The 23,382-nt window shown below is 43.0% G+C and overlaps 1 protein-coding gene across 2 annotated transcripts in view; it reads right to left on the reverse strand.

The window, feature by feature from the left end:
• The window catches only part of Cc2d2a (coiled-coil and C2 domain containing 2A), a 77,678-nt gene that overhangs the window by 24,158 nt on the left and 30,138 nt on the right, over positions 1 to 23,382 (reverse strand). For both annotated transcript variants that reach the window (XM_052198917.1, XM_052198918.1), the window contains 12 exons: positions 21,330 to 21,539; positions 19,997 to 20,103; positions 16,789 to 16,929; positions 13,769 to 13,925; positions 12,996 to 13,237; positions 10,930 to 11,107; positions 10,270 to 10,426; positions 7,732 to 7,879; positions 6,317 to 6,455; positions 4,530 to 4,733; positions 2,774 to 2,866; positions 1,340 to 1,431 (listed from right to left, as the gene is read on the reverse strand). In XM_052198917.1, coding sequence (XP_052054877.1) covers positions 1,340 to 1,431; positions 2,774 to 2,866; positions 4,530 to 4,733; positions 6,317 to 6,455; positions 7,732 to 7,879; positions 10,270 to 10,426; positions 10,930 to 11,107; positions 12,996 to 13,237; positions 13,769 to 13,925; positions 16,789 to 16,929; positions 19,997 to 20,103; positions 21,330 to 21,539 — 1,868 coding nt within the window. The remainder of the gene's footprint in view (positions 1 to 1,339; positions 1,432 to 2,773; positions 2,867 to 4,529; positions 4,734 to 6,316; positions 6,456 to 7,731; positions 7,880 to 10,269; positions 10,427 to 10,929; positions 11,108 to 12,995; positions 13,238 to 13,768; positions 13,926 to 16,788; positions 16,930 to 19,996; positions 20,104 to 21,329; positions 21,540 to 23,382) is intronic.

Raw genomic sequence — 23,382 nt, forward strand, 5'->3', positions numbered from 1 at the left:
AGAGATGGGAGCCTGACATGACACATCTCCTCCCTTGCCAGTGCTTGCTTTCCCCAAAGATGCTCTTGTGAGACATTAATGCCTCCTTACCAAGCAGTCTACCTGCGAGCACATAACTGACTGAGACTATTAGAAATGGAAGCATTTTAATTTAAAGCCAAGAACAAACTAAAATTAAAAAAAAAAGAAAGAACATACCCCGAGCCTTCAGAACTTAATGCAGAAAGTAAAGCAGAAAAAAAAAAAAGAAAGAAAAGAAAGAAAAGGAAACAGCATGAAAAAATTGTCATCTGTTCTAGATGAAGCTTTTATGGCTATGCAAACATTCAAGGAGCTGCTAGACTAAAGGAGGAGGCTGGGCATAAATTAATGTGGCCACTGTTGCCTTCAGCACACGGATGGAGTTTCAAGGGACCGCCATGGATGATACCATGTCTCCTTTCTTGGCTTGATGAGGGAGAGGAAGTGCATGCATAGGAGATGAACTTTGCCTATTTATTTTATTTTTAATTGTGTGTAATGTATGTTTTTGTATGGGGGTATGTCCACATTCCCATGGAGGTTAGAAGAGGGTAACAGATATTACAGGTGTTTTGAAGAGCCCAACGTGGATGCAGGAAACCTAACTTAGGTCCCGTGGAAGAGCATTAAGTGTTCTAAACTGCGGAGCCATCTCTTCAGCTTCAAGATATAACATCCACACCAGGCCAGATGCTTGACCACTGAGACGGTCACGGCATGAATGCCCCCATAAGACTTCCCTTATAGGGAGTTATCTTTTCACTTCTATGCCTCCACTCCTGAAGGAGACTGTATGAAGAATAGGCCGACAGGGAAACAAGCAAATACGCCAGTGGCCAACTTCCATGTGAATATCCATTTTCCACGTGGCCTCACCAAGCACACACCTCAGCCTTGTGGAGGAACTGGGCTGTCCCTTGGGATTCTAGCACCTCAGAGGATATGATCTCAGCCACCTCCACCATGTGAGATGTACGGGAAAGCCTGGTATTAGGAGACTAGAAAGGCAGGGAGGACGTAAGGACTTACAGGTGGTGATGCTCTCGGTCATTTGTCTGGGGTGGGAATGTACAGGCGCTGCCGAGCTGGGTTTGGCAGTAGGGAAGGCTGGGATCAGCTCTCGTGGAAAATGATGGAGAGGGCTAAGAGTGTTTTGCCCTTATATAAATCCCTCAGCTAAGATCATCATGAGGTATTAAACAGGTTGACCCAGATTTCTAATGCATATGGTATAATGACAAAATCTTACATCTTCCATGTAATGAAGTAAGATAAAATACAGGTAGCAGTAACAGTAGCTTTGTTTGATTGTTTTTACCTGATATTGGGGACTTCTTCTTCTACTACCAAATCAGTAAGAAGAAAATGGTGTTTGGCAGTTAGGAAGCGATTTACCACTGATTCTCTAACCTGGGAGAAGAAATCAGCATTAGTAAAGGTGATTTTATTGTTTTTTATTATTTAAGTGTCATTTGGCTCTGTTTCTTTGAGAGAGTCCTCAAACCCCCTACATCCCACCAGTCGTCTATGGCTGCAAACTCTGTATACCCCTCCCCTCAAGACTGTAAACTCCTTAAGGGCAGAGTTGGACCGGTTCGTTTAGGTTGTTTTCATTTTGTTCACTGTTATATTTTTAGGAGATTGAAACGTTTCTGAAACAAAGATAGTAATATTTTGTTGAATGACTACAATAACAATAAATACAAAAAATAGGAGCAGTCTTGAAGGAAGAACAATTGAGAACAAATTCTTTAGTTTTTTGTTAGTTAGTTAGTTTGTTTGTTTTGAGACATGATATCCCTGTGCAACCCAAGCTGTCCTGGAACTCACTCTGTAGAGCAGGCTGTCCTTGAACTCTGCATCTGTTGTGCTGGCATTAAAGGTGTGTGCAACCACTGCTGGGGAACAAATTCCTAGGGCTCTCCCCTACTCAGAATGGTTCATGTGGAGTTCCAGTAGTGAAATGTCTAATTGGTTAGTACATGTAACTTATACAGAATAATCCACCTCCTAATTTAAGGACCTCTTAGTTGCTATCAGTTAGCAATTATTTTTGGTACATAAGTCATAACGGAGATAATCTTGATAGGAAGAGTGCATTGTGGTTACTATAGCATTTCTTATAAATAATTCTAAGAAGACAAAAAAAAAAAGGAAAAAGGGAAAGAATAAACAAAAGGTTGCTTCAGCTAGTTTTTAGGTTTCTCATATGTAAAGGCAGTTCAATGTGGACTAAGGCTCTTGCTCGGGCTGGAGAGATGGCTCAGCAATTAAGAGCACTGACTGCTCTTCCAGAGGTCCTGAGTTCAATTCCCAGCAGCCACATGGTGACTGGCAACCATCCATCCCGGGATCCGATGCCCTCTTCTGGTGTCTGAAGAGAACAGCAGTGTACTCATATATAAAAATAAATAAATCTTAAAAAATAAAGGCTCTTGCTTTTCTCACCACAGCTGTTGTTAAGCAGCACAGCATAGACGCAATCAGGATAAACAGGACCCAGAGATGGGATCACCCTGATCACACCCACTCCTAACAGCCAGCAGCACAATCCCCAGCATAGCCTAGCGGTTTCATATATTCTCATATATTCAAGAGGTAAATACAATTATTTATATATGTGGGAAAACAAGCCCCAAGAGACTCCGTAGCTTGCAGAAGATGCCACAGGCATTTATAAAAGCAGAAACACTCCCATCTTATAAGCCCTGGCTCTCTCCTTGTAAAGATGATTTTTAAGCGGTTTTCTTACTTGCTGAAGATACTTGGCCACTGTGGCTCTGTGCGTGTCCAGGTAGTCCTTGGTTTCAATTACATTTCTGTCTTGTAATCGTTTCTCATAGTCCTAAAATTAAAAGGACATCAAATTGTCATGATTTTTAAAGTCCTCTCTGATGTTTTCTTGGAGTTATCATATGTGGCTTAAGTCATAAATCATGATTCTAAATCTTCTGCCTTCCCCGGGACCTTTGGTGCATGTGCAGTATTCAGGATTCCAAGTCAGTAGGTGAAATGCCTGTACACTACTTAATTAAAATGTTCACACAGGAAAGAACAGACACCATGGGAGAAGCAGAGGAAGTTGTTATAATACAGAGTGCTAACATGCAACCTGGCCAAACCCTGTGCACGGTTTGACTTATCAGCGTTGAATGAAGTGGTCATAAACATATCAAAAAGCTTTTGTGAAAACTGTTATCACTAGCCACAGGTGACTTGGGTCAGCTTCGAGGAGGATGGTACTAGATTGCCATGGCTTTCAACTACTTAGGCTTATCCTTTTAACTACTGATAAAGCAGTGTGGGTACCCCTGGGAATCTCCAATTCTACTTTGTATGCCATTCTCCACCAGAGATGAATGCTAAGCCTGCCTTCTAACACAGATGAAGTGATTCAGAGAAGTCATTCAAAGTGTTTGAACTTGGATGAGGAGGGCACCTCTGTCTCTATTGGCTGAAGTCCATAGATCCCAACTTGGATGATACTTGTGATTGTGTGGTCAACTGGAGTAGCCTATCTACAAATGTGAAGGAAGCCACTACACCAGAGGCCCAGACACGGTGAAGAAGTGCCTTGGCATCTGGGCGGTCTTGAAGCATAGATGTATCCCACTATCTATGTGCTTTTATTTTTAACCTTAAACATATATTTTTAAATTTTATTTGTGTGTTTTGCTTGTGTTTATATTACATTTGTATGTATGTATGTATGTATGTATGTATGTATGTATGTTTACCAGGTATGTGCTTAAGTACCCATGTAATTTAGGAGAAGGCATCAGATTCTCCTGAAACTAGAGTGATGGGTGTTGAGTGCTAGGAACTGTACTCAGGTCATCTGTAAGAGTACATGTCGGTTTGTCCATCCATAACTCTTGACCTGTCTCTCCATCATATTCTCAGCCTCGTAGGGATTTCATCATCTAATTAATTGCAGTTGATAGTTGAGGAAATTCAATACTGGGCAGAACCAAATAACTTAATGATATCTGGTAAGAATAGTTCCTACATGACAAATCACAATACTTTCTAGAGCCTCTTAGCTCACCTCCTCACACACAAACTTGCCTGCCTTTGGCTGGCTTGGTCCATCAACACCATTCCATTCCATTCTTCAGCACCCCTCAAGGGTCAGCAGGTCCCACCTGTCTCTGTGAGCTGACTCTGCTGAGCCTTTGTTCCCCTCCTGCCCTTAGATGCTGTACCTGGTCCTTGCCTTCCTTCTTGCCCTGGCTGCTCAGATCCTACCCATCTTGTTCTCCCCACACACTGCCACTGTGTCCTAGAACATCCTTAGCACAGACTTACTCTACTCAAATGGAGTTGCATCCTTGACTAAGGCAGGCATAATTAGTAATGTAAGCTCAGAAGGTAGTTTTCACCCTAATTAATAATAACAATTATGCTGCAGTAGAGAAAGCAGCACTGTTGAGAGCACTGACAGGCGTATATATATACCCAGCAGCAGGCCGAGTGCCACTGCAGACCCTTTTTGGACAATTTCTTACCTGGAATACCTTTTCTGTAATTTCTCGGTCATATATTGGAACTTGTTTATAATTCCTGAATTCTGGAACCTCTTGGCTTCTAAGATGGAGAAGTCGGAAACGTTTGGATCTGTTTAATTCCTCCTCTGAAACAAAGTTGAATTCCTGCTGCAGCTGCTCCAGTCGGAAGAAGTCAGGGATGTAGGATTCACCACTGGTAGCAATCTACAAGAAAGAGCAAGAAGTCGCCCAGCTCCAGGCGGCGGGCAGATATTTTCCAAATTAACCAGCGCTGGGCTCTGGGAATGCTGACTAGTTTTCAACTAACAGATTTGAAAGGTGAGTTACATTAAAATATAGTAGAGTCAAGTAGATGCTGCTGTAGACACTTGGTTGTTTTTGTTTGTTTGTTTGTGGTATTACCACAACCCATTTTCCAAAAGATAAATATATAAATAAAATAAAAGTTAACTTTTGATATCTATGCTCCCTGTTAATATGCAAAGTAAAAAGGGAGAGCTAAGTAGTGCAGAGCCTTGACCAGGTACCTATTGGAAATAAGATTACTGAATGTTTGTGAAATATTTATGACTTTTAAGTTCCTGTGTGCATATGTGTAGATCAAGGCTTCCTGTCAGCTGGCTTCACTCAGTTCCCAGGGTCATCATGGTCTCCTGACTGAACAGGATCTCACAGCCTTCATTATTGGGAGTGAGCCAGAGATGGGCCCAGCCCAGCCAACTTCTAGGACAGGAAGGACAGCTCCTAGACACCACAGAGAAGGTAACAAAGTGGCTACCCTCCCTGAGGGCACTGCTAGCCTCTCTCCCTGGTTTGTTCCCAGCTGGGACCTCCTCCTAGGGAGAACAGAGAAACAGGCAGCCCAGGAGACTCTGCCCTTATGCTAGGGAAACTCTTGGCCCATAAAGAGAAGCTGACTGGAAGGGAATCTCTGGGCTTTACTTTTCCATGGAAAAACTACTGGGTTAAAAATAAAAGGACATGATAGATAAGTGCATTTATTGTTGATTTCAAGATAGTAACTAAGACATGGCTTCAGAAACATTCTATGAAATATGCTGCCCTTGAGGCGGCACTGGTTCATCTTTCTGACGTGAATCATCTCTGTGCTAAGCAGGATTACGCTGGAAGGAAATTTTTAAGGGACAAAGATCAAATAAAATGATTTGTCGAGAAACCTAGATGAAAATGAAAGTTTCCTAACCTATTGTATGGTCACCCTACTAGAACCCATTTCTTTATAGTAGTTTGGAGACAGTTAAGTCCACTGTATTTGATTCCAAGAAAGATGAATTGGGTGAGTTTAGGGTCACATAGTTGTAGACAATTTTCATAAAATAACCCATCAATACTGAAAGGATAAGAGGAAAAGCCTGTGCTCTGGGATCTGGTTATTATCAGTGTAGCTGTAAGGCAGCAGCTGAGTAGTCTAAAGTTAGTTTTCTTCCTGGGTAGTGGAGAAACAGAACCTTTCTTTAGGGGTGTCTCAGGCTGCAGGAAACAGTAAGAAAACTAGCTAATTATATGTATTGCATGTGGATTGTGTGCCATCAAAAAGTTTATGCACATTAGCACATATCCTTATCTACTGGGGGACAGCACAGGGCTCAGGACATTGACGCTTAACTGTGCCTCAAGCCAGGGAGGTGGCAGAGCTGAAATTTCAACCTGTGATTGACAGCGCTTGCATTCGTAAACAGCTGTGCAGAAAACTGTAACAGAAACTGCATGCGAAGGGTAGGGTATTTCATCATCTCAGAATGGCTGTGCCTCTCTGGCCGTGTTACCGAGATCAGCTGCATCAACGGGGCGTGGTTGGGATCGTTGGGGTCAAGCTTGGACTCTGCTGCCCACTTGGCCAACTTCTTCATGTCCGTCAGCCCTGATGTGCCAATGGATGAGATGGCATCTGCTCTCTTCAAAGCACTGGGCAGACAGCAAAAACACAAACAGAAAAAGCAATCGAGAGCTTGACCTCAGCACGGTCAGCGCTGCTTACAAAAGCCATTACCTTCTGTAGGACGATGCTTACCGTGGAGACTCTGATTATTTTCTTTACTTGATTATGTTGTAAGGCAATGAAGAAATAGGAATCGAAGGCAAGCAAATGTGACCCAGTGCTGCAACTCTGCTCAGTGCAGTGACATGCCCCCCATTTCACATCCTGCCCCTGTGGTCCAGGGAGCCCTGAAGGCCTCACCTCCCAGGCCAGTGGATAGCAGCTTTGGACACAGAACTCAGAGGAGATCCATGCTCAGCACGGAGTGCCATGCACTGCTTGCTCGTTCCCTGCTTTACCTCAAGAGGAGCCAGAGTTTTAGCCTCAGGTGATGTCCCTAGTATTAAACCCCAGTAAAGATCAGAAATGCCTGGCTGTAAGGTGGCCAGGCTTCCATTCGAAGGGGCTCTTGGCTTGGCACAGAGCTGTATTTACTTGTGGCAGGTTGGCACGGGGACACGCAGGACAAGAAGGGGACAGCAAAACCCATTCTGATTTTCCATGTGATGAAGTCATCTAAAAAAGTGTCTTCTCTGTGATGGAGATATATCATTTTATTCATATTACTCTATGTGTATGTGTGTGTGTGTGTGTGTGTGTGTGTGTGTGTACATGGTTCTAAATGGTTCTAATTTTTTTTACTTTAGAGGTGAGGCAGCCATGGCCCTACCTCTGTGCCATGTGATGACTAATTGATAATGAGTCTGTCTATGCCAAGATGGCAGAGGGAGTCTCTGATAGAAGGATGCAGGTTTCCAGGCTGCAGACTCTGGACCAGCAGTCCTCCACAGTGACCACCTAGACTAGACTGGGAGGCCAGGGCTCCTCCTGCTCAGGAGGAAGACTGACAATCTAGATGTTGTGGAAGAAAGCTAAGGAGCAGGAACTTTCCCACATTTAGGAAGCTCTGCTAGTCACTATCAAAGAACCTTTAGTGAGAGAGAAATATATAACCATGTGCTGTACACCCCTGAGTTCACGAGGTGAGAGAACACAGAGTTTCTGAGACAAACAAATTTTTTTGGTGTATCTGACATGAATGGCCATCCTATGTATGTCAGCTGATTCGTATTCTAAATTTTAAGAACAAAATGTAAAAGTACCATTAAAATACAGGCAGTTAGAAATGAAAAAAACATGACATTCCAAGCCTCCCTTCCCCAGGTCTCTAATATAGTCACCAGTTCATTCTAGTTGGGTTACCTTCGAAATCCAATATTCTGCTGTGACAGTGGAGGAATTAAAGGAATCCCATTTTCTCCAACGGCCCACGCCACACTGTGGGACACTTTGCCTGACGTCATTAGAGTCAGTTGATTGCTGCCATCGGCTTCAAAGGAGAAGGGCACCCCTAAGGGAAGAGCAAGTTCAACAGGGTGGTGTTTAGAGAGGAATCAGGCCTGCCAGAGCTCGGATGGTAGAGAGATGGAGCCTGGGGTATGGAAGTAGGACAGAGCACATGCTCCCAGCCGGGCCACTAGGTTCTCGTTCAGGTAAATCTGAGCAGAATCAAGCTCTCTCTGACAGCTGAGAGTAGGGTTTCCATGGTGTACTATCCTCGAGACCATTGGTGTGCAGTATCCTGGTTCTGCTATTTCACAACTGTGAGAACTTTGAAGAATTACCTACCTTTTCTGAACCATAGCTCTCTTACATATAAGGGAAAAATAACAGCATTCTTCTAAGACGTTTTTCAAAATCAGGTTATTTGTCTATTTATTTAAGGCATTTACATGAACTCTTATTAAGGCTGAATTTAGCAGTGAAGAAATTAAACAAATTAAGAGAAATGAGCTTATGTGGCCCTTTAAAAACTTGAGTCCTGTTGTGATGCTTGTGTTTGAGTGTATATAACAGAGCTAGTCCATGAGATCAAGGCTTGGTATGCTGGTGAGAATTAAGCATTTAGGAAGAAGACACGAGGAAGATATAGAGAAAACGTATGCTGTAGGGGTCGGGGGTGCGGATGGTTCATGCTGTGGCCAAGGCAGCCTGATTAGAAACATTTTCTGGCCAGGCATGCAGAGGCAGGCTGGATCACTGAGTTCTGGGCCAGCCTCATCTACATAATAAGTCCCAGGACAGACATGAAGGGATTTAGCATTATCTAGGAGACAGTGACAGAGGGACAGCTACCTAGAGAGAACTTGTCTTCGTAAACAAACAAGCAAGCAGACAAACAAAAGAGACACCATGTAATGCCTCTGAGGAAGGAAAGAGATAATCATGTTGGTAAAAAAGCAAACCATAAAGGTTCATCATACATTTTTTTTTTCTGAGACAGGGTTTCTCTGTGTAGCCCTGGCTGTCCTGGAACTCACTCTGTAGACTGGGCTGGCCTTGAACTCAGAAATCTGCCTGCCTCTCTGCCTCTGCCTCCCAAGTGCTAGGACTGAAGGCATGCACCACCACTGCCCAGCACCATACATTTTATTAGAATCGAAAATGTTAAAGAATTAAAGAAATATTTAATCCCACTCCAGGATTTCTACCTAGCCTTTGACCCTTTAGTTCCCTGACAAAAGACACACATAGCCTTTATATTTATAATAATCCTTAAATGACACAAGAGCTGGCCAGATACCTATTTTCCCTATTGTTAGAATTTATTTCCCCATCGATAACCCCGAGTTATTACTTACTGCGTTTCATCTGGGCTGCTCTAAACTGCACTTGGCCCGCCCTTGGGCCCACCTCACCCATGGAGTCTTCTCTCACCGCCATTTATCTTCTCCTCATGGTTCTCCTCCGACCCCAAGCTCTGGAAACCTAAGCCCCACGCGTGTCTCTTCTGCCTAGCTGTTGGCTGTTGGCATCTTCTTACCAAGCAGAAATACCTTGAGGGCAGTATCACTTGGGGCTACATGCAGATTCCAGGTCTTGGGGGCCAGCACGTGGCGTTACAATAGACTCTAAGACCAAACCTCAACAATGAATGATCCCCACGGAATGATTAAAACTAGTGCTTTTAGCCTTACACACCTAGATCACTCTGGTATATCTTTTTATGCACAATTCTTCACTTTCATTTCTAATTATTTCTTTACAAAACAAGTGGGATTAAGGCATCAAAGAGCTTATCAAAGCTCTATAATTCATACTACAAAATACTTTATAGTAGTGTAGCCATGCGTGTTTTCATAGAGAAATACTTGGCAAACATCCATATATCTTATGAACATGTTAAGGCTAAAAAGAACTTCTACCATGTAGGTCCTAGAGATTAAACCCACTCCCTCAGTCTTGGCACAAATAGAGCCTTTACCTGCTGAGCCATTTTCTGGCCCTCTTTCTCCCTAGCCCCCCGCCATCCCCTTGAGACAGGGTGTTATTCTGTACTTCAAACTGTGGTCATCCTTCTGTCTTAGCCTCCTGAGTGCTAGGGTCACAGGTATGATCCACTATCCCTGGCTTCTTTTGAAAATTTTTTAAAAGATTTATTTATTTTTTATTTATATGAGTACACTGCAGCTGTCTTCAGACACACTAGAAGAGTGCATCGGATCCCATTACAGATGGCTGTGAGCCACTGTGTGGTTGCTGGGAATTGAACTTAGGACCTCTGGAAGAGCAGCCAGTGTTCTTAACCTCTGAGTCATCTCTCCAGTCCTCTTTTGAATTTTTGATACCAATTTTATAATTATTTGGTGATAACTTTTAATCATCTGGGAAGTAGACAAAGACAGATTCAGATATGACAATGCACATCATGAGGTGATGAAAACAATTAGCTTTGCTTACCACTTCCAACTCCCTCGTGGTCTAATGTCACATGCTGGTTACTGCTGAACTCCACCTCTTCTATGGGGGCCCTTCCTGTGACAAGGGTAGTCTCAGGGATAGGCAGGAAGACCTCGGCTAGTAAGGTAGTACCACTGTGACCAATCGTTTCATAGACCTGAAATCCAGAGAAGAGTCTCAGTCAGTAGAGGTGGCAACAGAATGTGCTCTCTGGTGTCTGTCTACATTGTTAGTGTTTGTGCTGGTCTGCCCCAGATACCATTTTATTTTATATACCCTGCTTGGGACCAGCCTATTCTCAGTTACTCTAGTTTCCTGGGATAGAGCACTGTGGGAGTTAATATTATTAACATGATGGGATCTATGATTACCTAGGAGACAAACAACAGCATCTGGATCCTAGTAGATAGTCACATTGAACTATTGCTTCAGCAAACCAACTAGGGAACTCTCTGGTCCCAGTAGTTCCCTACCAGCCTTTTTAGACACCTAGAGTGGTAACCTCTCTGTTTTCACTGACATTACAAAGAGAGATTTGATAACCAAGAGGCTGGCCCATTTGTCTTGAAACACCCAGTTTGCCATGGCTAATTTTAAACTATCTTACAATTTCAGTGATCACAAAATTCTTGGGGCAAGGATCATAGTTAACCAATATACCTGAAGCATTAAACTCTCTGGCCAGTTGAATATTTGCAGGTTGAAAATCTGTCCAAAGTGAACTCGGAAATCTGCCCCTAGAGGCCGGCTAACAGTCCTCGACACCTCTTTGCTGTTGAAGACCACCTTTAAGTACACAGAGCGCCTCCTGACGTCTTCCCTTCTGGAGACCTCCACCCTGCAAAGTGAGACCATCCACAGCTGTGGTCAGTGTTTGATTACTAAGGATCAACGTGCATTTGCTAACTGGACAGATACCTAACCTGACTAGTGACACAGTGGCGACATTATATTAGCCCATTTGACCCAGATAGTAACAAGTTTTGAGGAGCTTGCTATAATCAAATATTGTGACATGGAACTAATGGGGAAGTCACTGACAGGCACTGAAAGGGTATGGGAGGGCAGACCAAGAGTCCAAGCTCTGTTGGATTACAGTCTCCTCTAGTTTCTTAAATGAGATCTATGTTTGCATATACAACAAAATCTTAAGTAAACATATTCCTTGTTAAATGGAATTAACTCAGGTCTGGAGAGACTCAGTGGTAGAAAGAGGGACAGGGGAAGAGAACAGTTCCTGTTCTTCTAGGGGATCTGGATCCTGGTCAGGCAGCTTATGGTGCCTTTAAATCCAGATCTAGGGGGTTCATCTGATTACTTCTTCTGGTCTCCACAGCACCCCCACACATGTGGCATGCACATAAACAACACATAAACAACATAAACAACAACAAAAATCGTTTTAACAGGGAGTCAATTCAAACTGCACAGAACAGTATGATTTGTGTTTAAGCTGATAGATTTTTACATAGGAAATATAGAAGCCCATTTTAGCAGTTAGATCAGGTCTCTTTCTCTAATGTCTAAGTCTTTCCTTTATGTTTTCACAGAGTAGGTGACTGCTCAGTGGATGTTCATTACTAAGAAATATGTCTTACTTTTAAAGACCATTCGAATCACAGAGAGTGGGTTCTGGTACATTGAGAGAGCGGAAGCACTGAGAGTTTGAAAACAGATCCGATTCTTCAAGATTAGTGTTTAATCTTATTGTATATATTTGCAAAGACACTACAAAAATGCTAGTCAATAGCAGTTACAGCCTATTCACAAAAGTAAAAAGCTAGGATATTCAAATAAAAAAGATACGAGTTTTTGAGATGGTAATATAGCAATTAAATATTATTTTGGTTAAATATGTAAATCATAATATTTATTATTTTAAGTTTTTTTAAACTTAAAATTTCTATGAGGACACTGTAGCTGTTTTCAGACACACCAGAAGAGGGCATCGGATCCCATTACAGATGGTTGTAAAGCTACCATGTGGTTTCTGGGAATTGAACTCAGGACCTCTGGAAGGGCAGTTCTCTAAACCAATAAGCCATCTCTGCAGCCCTATTTTAACTTTTTTTTTTTTTTTTTTTTTTTTGAGACAGAGTTTATGTAGCTGGTCTTAATCCTTCTACTTCCCAAGTGCTGGGATTTCAGGCATGAACCACCATGCCCAACCATTTTAACAGTTTTTAAATCTACGTTTTAGCACCATTAAATACACTCATGTGCAATAGTCATTGCTACACACCTACAGAGTGTTTCATTATCCCTAATAGAAATTCTTTTGTCATTATTAAATGGAGTATCAGTTTTAATATTTTATATTCCCACAATTTAGACATATCCAGACATGAACTGGCTTAAAGCTGAAATCAAGAAGCAGAGCGACACCTCAGTGTATCTGCTGGCCTGAGGGGACGTGGGCACAGGAAGCCACTCGTTGGGGTTCTTTTCCACAGACAGCTCTATGGAGAGTAATCCTGGGTAACAATTGGGGTGCAAAGATGGGGAGACCCTAGGAAATCTCAAAAGTAAGCACACATGGGCAGTTTTACATAGGATGTACTGGGGCATGGTTCCTCTGTTCATATGGTATAGTGTGATTATATATATTTCTCTGTGTGCTCCTGTGTGTGTATAGGTACATGCAAGTATGCACCAGTGTCATTAATGGTCAGAACAGGTTTACCTTATACATTCCAATATCATGTATGGCTAGAACATGTGCTTACCTGGGACACTGGTCATTGGGGGTCACATTCCCTGCCAGACTCAACTCTGGAATGAGTGTGGGCTCCCCTGGCCTCCTCCTGCTGAGGGCTACTCTCTCCCGCACCTGCTGCTCTATGACAGCTGGGTCAGTGGGCTCCGGGGGGATGGGCTTCTTAACCTCTTCCTCAGGAAAGGGCTCCTCAGCCTCCTCCTCCTCCACAGGCTGTTCCTCTGTTTGCTTCTTTTTCTTCTTTTTGGCCCTCTGTTGGGTAAGAGGTGATCCAGCTTCAAAACAGTCTCCAGGACCGGCCTTCAGGAGCACAGTACTCAGGACAGAGAGACCTTGTATCCTCCTATCCTCCCATCCTCAGTCTGACTCCAACAGCATTTCCCTGTGTCTCAGTTCTTCCCCAAGTGGAGATAAGCACAGGCCACACACACACACACACACACACACACGGCTTCTGGAATGAGGCAACAACATCTGAAGATTATCAGAGGCATCAATACCTTCCATCTAAAGTAGCCATGCATGGAAAAATACACATTTGATATATGCATTATTGAATATATACAGTGGTATCAATATGATGTCTGGGTGACTTTTGGTATAAAAGATATTAACTAATCAATCCTTTTTGGCCCCCAGCAACAGGGTAAGAAAAGAGACAGAGGAGTCAGTGGGAGACCTCCGTGTGGCCTGCTGGTCTAGCTTCCCTCCTCCTGTGTCAGGGTCACCCTCCGAGGCCCGCCCTAGGCAGCCCCACTCCAGGCTGAGCGTCGCTGTACAGACCTGGGCTCTCCTCCAGGCCTTCCACTGCTGGTGAGAAGCTCTGTACTCTTCCATCTTGGTCGCATGTTCTTCCATGTGCTCCTCCAGCAGTTCACGGATCTCAGCCTGAATCTCCTCTTCATACGCGTCCTCATCCAGTTTCTGGTCAACTTTTTCCCTAGAAGTTAATTTGCAGACCTTGGTTATTTCTTGGAATGAAGGAAGACGGTAATCATGCAGCAGATACAATGCTGGGCTTGCCCTGGGCCAGGGTCTCATCTAAAACGTGGCTTGTGTTAGGCTGTGAGTCCCACGGGTCCTCAACCCTGAAAAGACATTAACAGAGACAGTTGAGAAACTAGCCTGTGAGTACACAGGTGGAAGAACTGTGGACTACTCGGTAGTAGGGCCATTCTAGATAAATGGCCCTGTGGGTTGCCAAGACAGAGGAAACTCTCACTCCAAAGGGCCTAAGGATTCATTTTAATAATTTTATTATGTCTTTGTTACTGAGTCCCTTGAGCCATTTCCTGAACTTGGGTGGATGACTTCAGGTTGTTTTCTTATGATTTTGTTGACCAGCCATTAGTTCATCCCAATCAAAAGAGTATGTCCACAGTGTGTTCTGTAGATGTCTGTAAAAGGGAGATGCTTCCCTCCCCAACCCCTGCCCCTTACAACCATGCTATACCATCTCAGTACTTGTGATGGTTTCAATAGGTATGGACAATATAGACTCGTGTGTGAACGCTTGGCCCATAGGGAGTGGCACTATTAGGAGGTGTGGCCTCATTGGAGTAGGTGTGGCCTTGTTAGAGAAAGTGTGTCACTGTGGGGGAGGGATTCCAGGTCTCATATATGTTCAAGCTGTGCCCAGTGTCACACAGTTTCTTTCTACTGCCTGTGGATCACGATGTAGAACTCTCTGCTCCCCAAGCCCCACGTCTACCTGCACGCTGCCATGCTTCCTGCCATGATGATAGTGGACTGAAACTCTGAAACTGTAAGCCAGCCCTGATTAAATATTTTCCTTTATAAGAGTTGTTGTGGTCATGGTGTCACTTCACAGCAATGAAAGCCTAACTAAGATAGTACCGGGTTAAATCCACGACCCCTGGACCGTCTACCTGACTATCTACCAGGAGCCGTCTCCTCATTCCTGACTGGGGAGACTCTCCAGGGAGACACAATAGACAAGCTGCACCCATGTCATCCTGGCAGTCTGGAGTTGGTGCTGGGTGTGGACGGCTGACTCATTTTGACCTGGTGTGTTCTGCCTTCCTGGCTTCGCACTCCACAATTTTCTCCACTGCCTAAAACTATGAGGGTTAGCCCAAAATCTGGGTGCAGAAACAAATCCTGAGAGAAAATTGTGGGTTTTTTGGGACATTTTATTATGTATTTATTTGTTTGTTTATTTATCATATACAGCTGAGGACTGAAGCTAGTATCTTGGCTAAATCTAGGCAAGGGCTCTACTACCGAGCTATATCTCTAGCTTGAACAAAGTGGGAGGTGCTCTGTTAGTTCCATGTACCCAATGTGGCAAGGCTCCTGCCTCAAAGAGCAATCACACTTGCATTTGCCCTGAACATGTTATGAATGGTTTCAGTTTTGGACAATTACAGCTTCTCCAGCAACATGTATAATTATTTTTAGCTGCAAAGTATCTGTTGTTAAACAACGTGTTAGATGATTGCCTCAGTTTGTGACTTTTCTTACATATATATGGGTACAACATTTGTCCCAAAGAGACACCCAGAAAGGGACCCATAGCAGCTACAGAGTCTCCATGGAAACCAACAGTACAGCGGAGCATTAAAACATACTCACACTGATGTATGGAGTGCCCATGAACTAGGAATCAAGCACGTCAGCAAAGCACACCTTTCCTGTACTATAAACAAGGAACAACTGAAACTGGATTGAAAATGAAATGGGAAACATAATGAAAATTATAGGAGATGATAAAGTAGTTATCTGTAAGAAACAGGAGATAGAAAGTACCCGACAATAAATAGTAGCATACTCTATTGCTTTAAAACTGAAAGTTTCTCATTAGAGGGAAAGGGGGAGGGGGAGGGGCAGACATGAATGGAGAGAACAGGGTGGATCAGAAGAGGGAGGCGTTCCCGAGGACAGAGAGGTCATGGTCATGGGTACAGGAAGTGCATTTCATGAGCAAGCTCAGGTCCCAGGTATCTTCAGAACTCACGCAAAGTACAGACAGGTAAAGGTGGCATAATAAACCTAGCCTTGTGAGAAGTAAGGAAAATAAAAACTATACCAGCAGACAGGGACACTGTGAAGACATTGAGGGACATCACCCCTCTGGAGTGCATTTGGAGTCAGCGTGTCAAATAGGAGAAAACAATTTCACTTCCAGGGACATGCATCCAGGAAACCAAGGTGCATGCACGCTAAAGGCAAGTCTGAAACTCTATGTAGCAAAGTTTGTGGCGTGTGGTGTGTGTGTATGGATACACAAGTGGAAGCCTGAGACAGCCGTTTAGTGTCTTCCACTATTGTTCTTAGCCTTATCTTTTGAGACAGCCTCTCTTCCGGAACTTGGTTCTCCTCAGCTGGCTAGGCTGGCTGGCCAGGGACTGCTGGGATCCATCTGTCCCCCAATCCCGACTTCCAAGCACCAGAATTCCAGACTCGTGCAAGCATGCCTGACTTTTCTCAGGGGTGCTGGGGATCTGAACTCATGCCTTTATGCTTATGCCCTCTTCTGGTGTGTCTGAAGACAACGGCAGTGCACTCACAAACTTAAATAAATAAATAAACATAAATATGTTTTAAAAATTGGGTATTCTCAGGGGTTATATACAAAGGCAGGAAAATGATGGTCACGGCTGTTAGTGTGGCTGGAGAGAGGCATGGGAGCTGTCAGGTGCCTCAGATGCTCTGGTTCTCAGCCTGGGAACCAGCTACAGGGCGGAGGCTGATTGCTCACAGTTCTTAACCTGTATCTATGTACTTCACATCTCCCTGGGTGTGAGACACAGTCCGATGAACCAGTGTCTGAGAAGCCTTACTTTCTCAGGACGAGCTTCAGCGGCGTGTTCGTAAACCTCTGGAACTCCCGTAGTGACTTCATCTCTTTCCAGACCTTTATGATGCTCTTCAGCAGTGTTCGATCTTTCTCTTGTTCAGCATCGCGCAGCTTTCGAGTCTGCCTGTGAGATGTAATCATTGATGAGTTGGTATCAGCCGTGTTCATTTATAAAACGTCAACAGTGCTTCCTTATTGCATTCTGAAGTAGACAACCCTCCCCTGTACACGTGGCTGTAAAACTGCAGCCCCGTTCCCTATGTGACCTGGACTTCCTCTCTGTTTCCACAGCTCTACCATGGTTTCTAAGCTAATTTGGGATTCTTTGCATCTCCCATTCATATGGCAATATTCTCTTGCTAAGAGTTTTCAGTATTTCTGAGGAACTGTTTTGTTAGCAGCTGTGAAAGGAAGTAGAAAAAAAGAGGAGGAAATAGGACGGGGGTCTGTGTTTTGGACATTTTCTTTAATTTAGTCTTTCTCAGCTGCATCACTCAATTTGATAGACTAAATTATCTTTTAAAATTCCTTTTCAAACTATTGTCCCTCCTACTGACAGCTGCCTTTGTAGTTATGACAGGAAAGAGGCCATCAGGAGTGGCTGTCTGGGATGAAGAATGCTGAAGTCCCAGTTGTAGTTGTCAGACACGTGCTGAGGGCTCTCTGTGTTAACATAGAGTTCTGCACAGAGAGGAGGCCTGCTGTGAAGAATTGTGCTAACAAGGTGACAAGTGGTTCTAGTTTCAACTGTAGAGGTGGCATTTGAAGGTGATTTTCTCTTTATTCTAGTTATTTAATCTGTTTTGGGATCATCTGACCTTCTTCATAAATGGTAGCCAAATCCACACTCCTAATTCACTCTGGTACTCTATAATTAGCCAGTGGATTAATTTTGAACAGGTGCCAGGTGCGGCCCAGGGTGTACAAATATGCCTACAAAAGACGCAGTGTCTCTGTGCTCAAGTAGTTTGCAGTACAGTCCAAAGGGGGACACACACATAAGGGATGGTAACAAATGACACAGGGGGGACCTATGAGATCATGCTGGGAAAGTCAAGGGGGCGGGGCACTGCACAAATTAGCATCCCCTGGCTGTGTGAAGGCCCAAGAATGGCGGTTCTATTTGGACTGACTTGGGCTATAGAGACAGCACAGAGAAGTAAGGCTGTCTGGCTTCTTAGTGGCTCAACAGGTGGCTATAGAATGGGGGTGTGAAAAGCGTGATAGTTATTGCTGGAAACCCAGGACTCAGGAATCTTTAACGGCCTTAGGAAGCAAAAGAGTGACAGCCTTGTGTGAATTCTGGCTTTGGCATCTACTAGGTGGCCTTGGACAAGCTAAGTCACTTCTCCATTCTCATTCATCAGGACAGTTCTAGGGAAACCTGTGACTGTTTCTCTTCTCTTGGTCTCTTTCCCCTCTCCCACCTCTCTCTGTGTGTCTCTGTCTCCTTCCCTCTCTTTCTTTCTTCTCCCTCTTATTCCTCTCTCTGTGTCTTTCTCAAGCCCATAAACTAAGCTAAAGCTAAAACTATCCTCATATAGAGGCTGTGTTTTAAATACAAGAAACAATTTTAGGACCTGTACATGCCTGTACCTCTAGGATTTGAGAAGCTGAGGCAGGAGGACTGCCACAAATGTGAGGCCAGGCTTGTCTGCCTAATGTGAAAGGCCTTACCAAGCACCAACATAACTATAATAAGAATCATACTTTACATTTTAAGCATACTTTTTTATTCTTTATCCAGTATACAAACTGCACTAATTCTCACTTTGCGAGAAGAATTTCCAATTCATGCCTAGATCGGAGAAAGAAAAACGGTCATTGAAACTCCAGGATTATTATTTTCTTCTCTAAGAATTTGTTCTGTAAAAATACCTCACACACTAACACACAGGGGTTTTAATTATTGTACAATTTAAAAATTATCTGGGCAATGGCTGTCACTTGAGGACTTCACGTTCTATAGTAAATCTATTAGTAAATCTATATAATAAATGGCAGCCTTTGAACGATAGATACTTAGATGTATGGTGAGAAGAAAAGGGTTAAGACATAGGTATATAAAAAAGCAGGCGACAGGAAGGAATACTCACGAGCTCTAGGATTCCTCAAAACGATAAAACATGTGCACATAGACCCCCATTTATATTCTATACTTTCTTATTTAGGAGCAATGATTAGGGCATTACATTGTGAATTTTAAAAATATGAATAACTCAAAGAAACAGAAAAGAACAGATACTGAACAAGATGCTGCCCACTGACGTCTTCTCTTAATTACTCTGGATTATTTTCAATGATATTACAACTGAAGGCTGCCACTGCCAAAATCACATCCCTTTCTCCCTCCCAGGATAAAGAATCAGACCGGTACCTCTTCTGTCTATAGCACCGATGTGTCACCCGAGATAAATGAGTATTGTCCATGTGCTCTTAGGGGGCCACACCATATAGCAAACAGCCTACAGCAGGAGGGTCTATCATTCAACACTGCTTTCCAGATTCCCCCACGTGGGCGCATGGTATCAGGCCCCTCCATCTCAGACTGTGGAACAGACATCTGCGCCTGCACAGATGTGCTTCTGGTAGCACTGGGTTATTGCTAAATCTCACTTTTGTGAATGATGCTACACATCACAGCCTTTGTCGTCTTGTGACACAGGCACATGGCTCTTTAGAGTACACACCCCTAAAATTCTCAGTTCCAGCTGGGGGGTACCTTTTTGTTCTATGCTAATTTTAAAAATTATTTTTTAATAATTTCACATATATACACTCTTTAGTCTTATCCCTTTTACCTTTCTACTGAACCCTGAACCGTCCCCCATAAGCCACATTTGTGACCCTCCAAGATCAACCAGGACAATCTGTATGACAGTGAAATTGGAGGTGTCTGTTGCAACCTGGTGGCCTCAGCGATGGAGACACAAGATTTCCTCTTCTCTCAGAGTCTATGTATAGCCAACAGTTCAGAGGTAAAGGTTAAGTAGGTAGGGCCTGGAAGCCTTTCCGTCTTCTTTGGGTCATTGGTAATTAAGCTGCATTCATATGTTAAATTACCAATACAGTTGTTTCATTTGGTAGAATTGTACATAAATTCAATGCATTTTCAAAAGCATGGATATATGAAGCCTGGATAAATGCACATCTAACATGGAACAAGGGAAGTCCTTGAAAACTTTACTCACCGAATTTCAGATTTATACTCGTTGATGGTTTTCTGGGTCGTGTCAAGAGACTGATGAGGTTTCTCTGGGTTAAGACTGGTCTGAACAGCTTTTCTTAGTGCTTGAAGCTTAACATGATAGGGACAGAAGTTTGATGTTAGAAACTCTCTAACCATGAGTCAATGCTGTGGATGCTCAAGGCTCCAGCAACCTTCAGACTTTTGCCAAAAGCACCAAAGCTGATACTGACAAAGAGCTGCTGATTCTGTTTTTTTATGAATCTGGAACTCTATAGAACAACATTTATCCATCTTTGCTTTGGGAGCAGGATAATCAGACTGCTCAGTAAAAACATAAATGTCTCAGAAACAAGTTTACTTTCAAAGGTAACAGTGGGTCTTTCTGAGTTCTTAACACAAAATAGTGTTGATATGAAGAAATCACAAAGCTTGAAGAGATATTTTAGGGTAGCCATTTAAGTTGACAGTAAGGTTTTACAGTTGAAACCATATTGTCTGAAGTCACAATTGCCAATAGAAGCCACACAGGATAGTATCATACTAGAAATGAATCCAAGAAGTAGCCATTTCTCTGCACCAGCTGAAGCTGCTGGCCTGTGTTTGAGCGCTACACTTTGGAAAGAGTCTACATAAAAATCAGACTGTCTCTGGGGACAGACATGTTCTCAAGCTACCAACAGTCTCAGGAACCGAGATCACTTCATTAATAACTTTGTGCACATGATGTGAATGTCTCATGGGTAGAGCCACATGTAACACACACGTCTTCCTCTGTAAAGCAAATGCATGATTCAGAATTTGGGCTTATTAATTGCATACCATCTATAACCTCCTGTAGTAGTTAATCCCAGTTTTTCAACTTGTTAAGATTTAAAATAATCTGGGAGATGGGCATCTGGGCAATTGTGTGAGGGATAATCTTGACTGAGTTCATTGGTACTATGGGCAGCACCATTCTTTGGGCAGAGATTCTGAACTATATAACATGGAAAAATAGTGAACACTAGAGTATTCATTTGTCATTCTCTGTCCCTAATAATAATGTGGTAAGCTGCATCAAGCTTCTGCCTCCTTAATGTTCTCACTGTAATGGATTTTATCTTGACATGTGAACCCAAATAAACTTTCTTCTTCAAGGTGCTTTTTAGTCAGGGTATTTTAGCACAGCAACAGGAAGAGGAAACAAGACACCTTCCTTTTGCCTCAAGGTAGGACAGTATCACACACTCTGGGTGGAGAACATGTGAAATGGGGTCAGAAACATTCGATGTTAGAAGCATCCCCAGTGAGTTATTCGGATCAACCCCAACAACAAGCATGGAGAACACAAGTACCTTATCTGTAAGAAATTTTGTCTTGTTTCTTTGCTGTCTTGCAAGGTACTGGTCATACAACTGGGCCAGCCTGGATGCCAAGACGTGCTCTCGGCTAAAACAGGGATGATGAGTGAAGAGTAAGCCTGAAATATCGATGTCCAGTTGGAAATTTCCTGGAGGGTCTCCAGATCCGATCATATGCTGTCTACTGTGGACATACTTCTCCGCCTGCCAAAGAGAGCAGACCGTGAGTCTTGTCCTCAAAGTAAAGACTGTCAAATGCAAACTATCATGGATCTTTTTCATGTAGACTTCCTTGTTTCTTGAAGTCTCGTTTTTTTTGCAGCTGATGGCCTTGAATATTTGGATCACAGATGCCCTTTGTTGTAACCAAGGTTTAAAAATTTGTAGCATGTTGAATAATGTAGGGCGAGAGGAGAGGAAAAGCTGAGCCCCAGGGACAGAAAACAGGAAGGGAATTCCTTGGTGGGGAGCATACCAGATAAGACTGTTTTCCTTCTAGAACCCCTCCAAAATATTTCCCATCAATCACCACTGTTTACTGAAGCTGGGAGCATCACTGATTTTGTGCTTATATTCTTCTCCTGGTTAGAGAGAGACTGCCATCAGGGTGTGCTGCTTTGAGACAGAGTACCCAATGCCTTAAGACAGAGTACAAAATGCCTTAAGACAGAGTACCAATTGCCTTAAGACAGAGTACCCAATGCCTTAAGACAGAGTACCCAATGCCTTAAGACAGAGTACCCAATGCCTTAAGACAGAATACTCAATGCTTTTGGCACAGATGCGTTTTATGATTTCTTCATCGTTGTCGAATAAATGAGATGATACCTATGAGGAATCTGGGAGCATTTCTATCAAGCCACAACATGCCAATTAAATCTCCCCCAGCTACCTGTTTCTACAGGCGAAGATACAGAGCCTCAGAAAGAGTGTGTTTTCCAGAAACTCTCAAAGCAAGCTCAGTGAGGTGAGCATCCTATGGTTTTGTGGAGTGCAGTTCATATGCAAACCACAACTGAAAAAAAAAAAAAAACAAACCCCGCAAAAGGCCAGGGATGGGGTCTTCCTCTATAGTGGGAAGAGAGGGGCCATCTTAGGGATTCTGTTGTACCATGCACCATGGAAACTGCTTATACTCAGTTGAGCTGAACTTGAACCTAAGGGAGAGACCTCCAGCAGTTACTAGAACACAGGCTAAGATAGCTTTAGGAAATAAAGCATATTTTGAAAGGTACTGAGGAATAGCTAATGTATTCCTATTTGAGATTATGATATTTTAAGACACAGTTTTGTAAGGATGTTTAAAAATAAAGTCTAATAAAAGAAGGAGGGGCACTAGGTGAGAGGAAGTAGGGGTGTTCAGGGGTGAGGCAAGACAGGATAACAGGGATGAGTATGGACATAATTGCATGCATGTTGGACATTATCAAAAATAAAAAGTTAGTATGGCTTCTCATTAAAGGTCAGCTGAATGCCATTTTAAAGGAGAATCTGAATGTTTTAGAAATTAAATATGGTACACACTATATTAGGTCCCATAAGAAACCATTGATTCTAAATATACAACAATAGTGTATATATCTGCTCATCTAGGAGAACCGTGTAGAAGTGGTTGGGTAAACACTGACTGGGTAAAACTCATATATTCTTCTTTGAATTCCAGTACAAAGAAGCAAGAGCACAACACATTTTACCTGCAAATGAAGGCTCATATGAACATGCTTTACCAGAAATACAAATTCAGAACGCTATGTTGACAATAACAACTGCAAAGACAGACATTCCACTAAACAAATGAGATGTTTCACACACACACACACACACACACACACACACACACACAACCGATGTGACAAAGTGTAGGGCTCCTTCTCTTCTCAGTCAGCTGTGGAATATAACACCATGATCATGGCTCTCTAATACTGGAATCTTCTTTTCTGCACATTCCAAGCCTCATCCCACCACATAATGGTTTTATTCTCCTCTAAATTGGCTGTTACTTGATTCTGGCCCTCAGTGGGATGCAGACACCCACCAGTCATTGTTG

This window comes from Apodemus sylvaticus, chromosome 11, assembly GCF_947179515.1.
Source record: "Apodemus sylvaticus chromosome 11, mApoSyl1.1, whole genome shotgun sequence".
Classification (NCBI taxonomy): Eukaryota; Metazoa; Chordata; class Mammalia; order Rodentia; family Muridae; genus Apodemus; species Apodemus sylvaticus.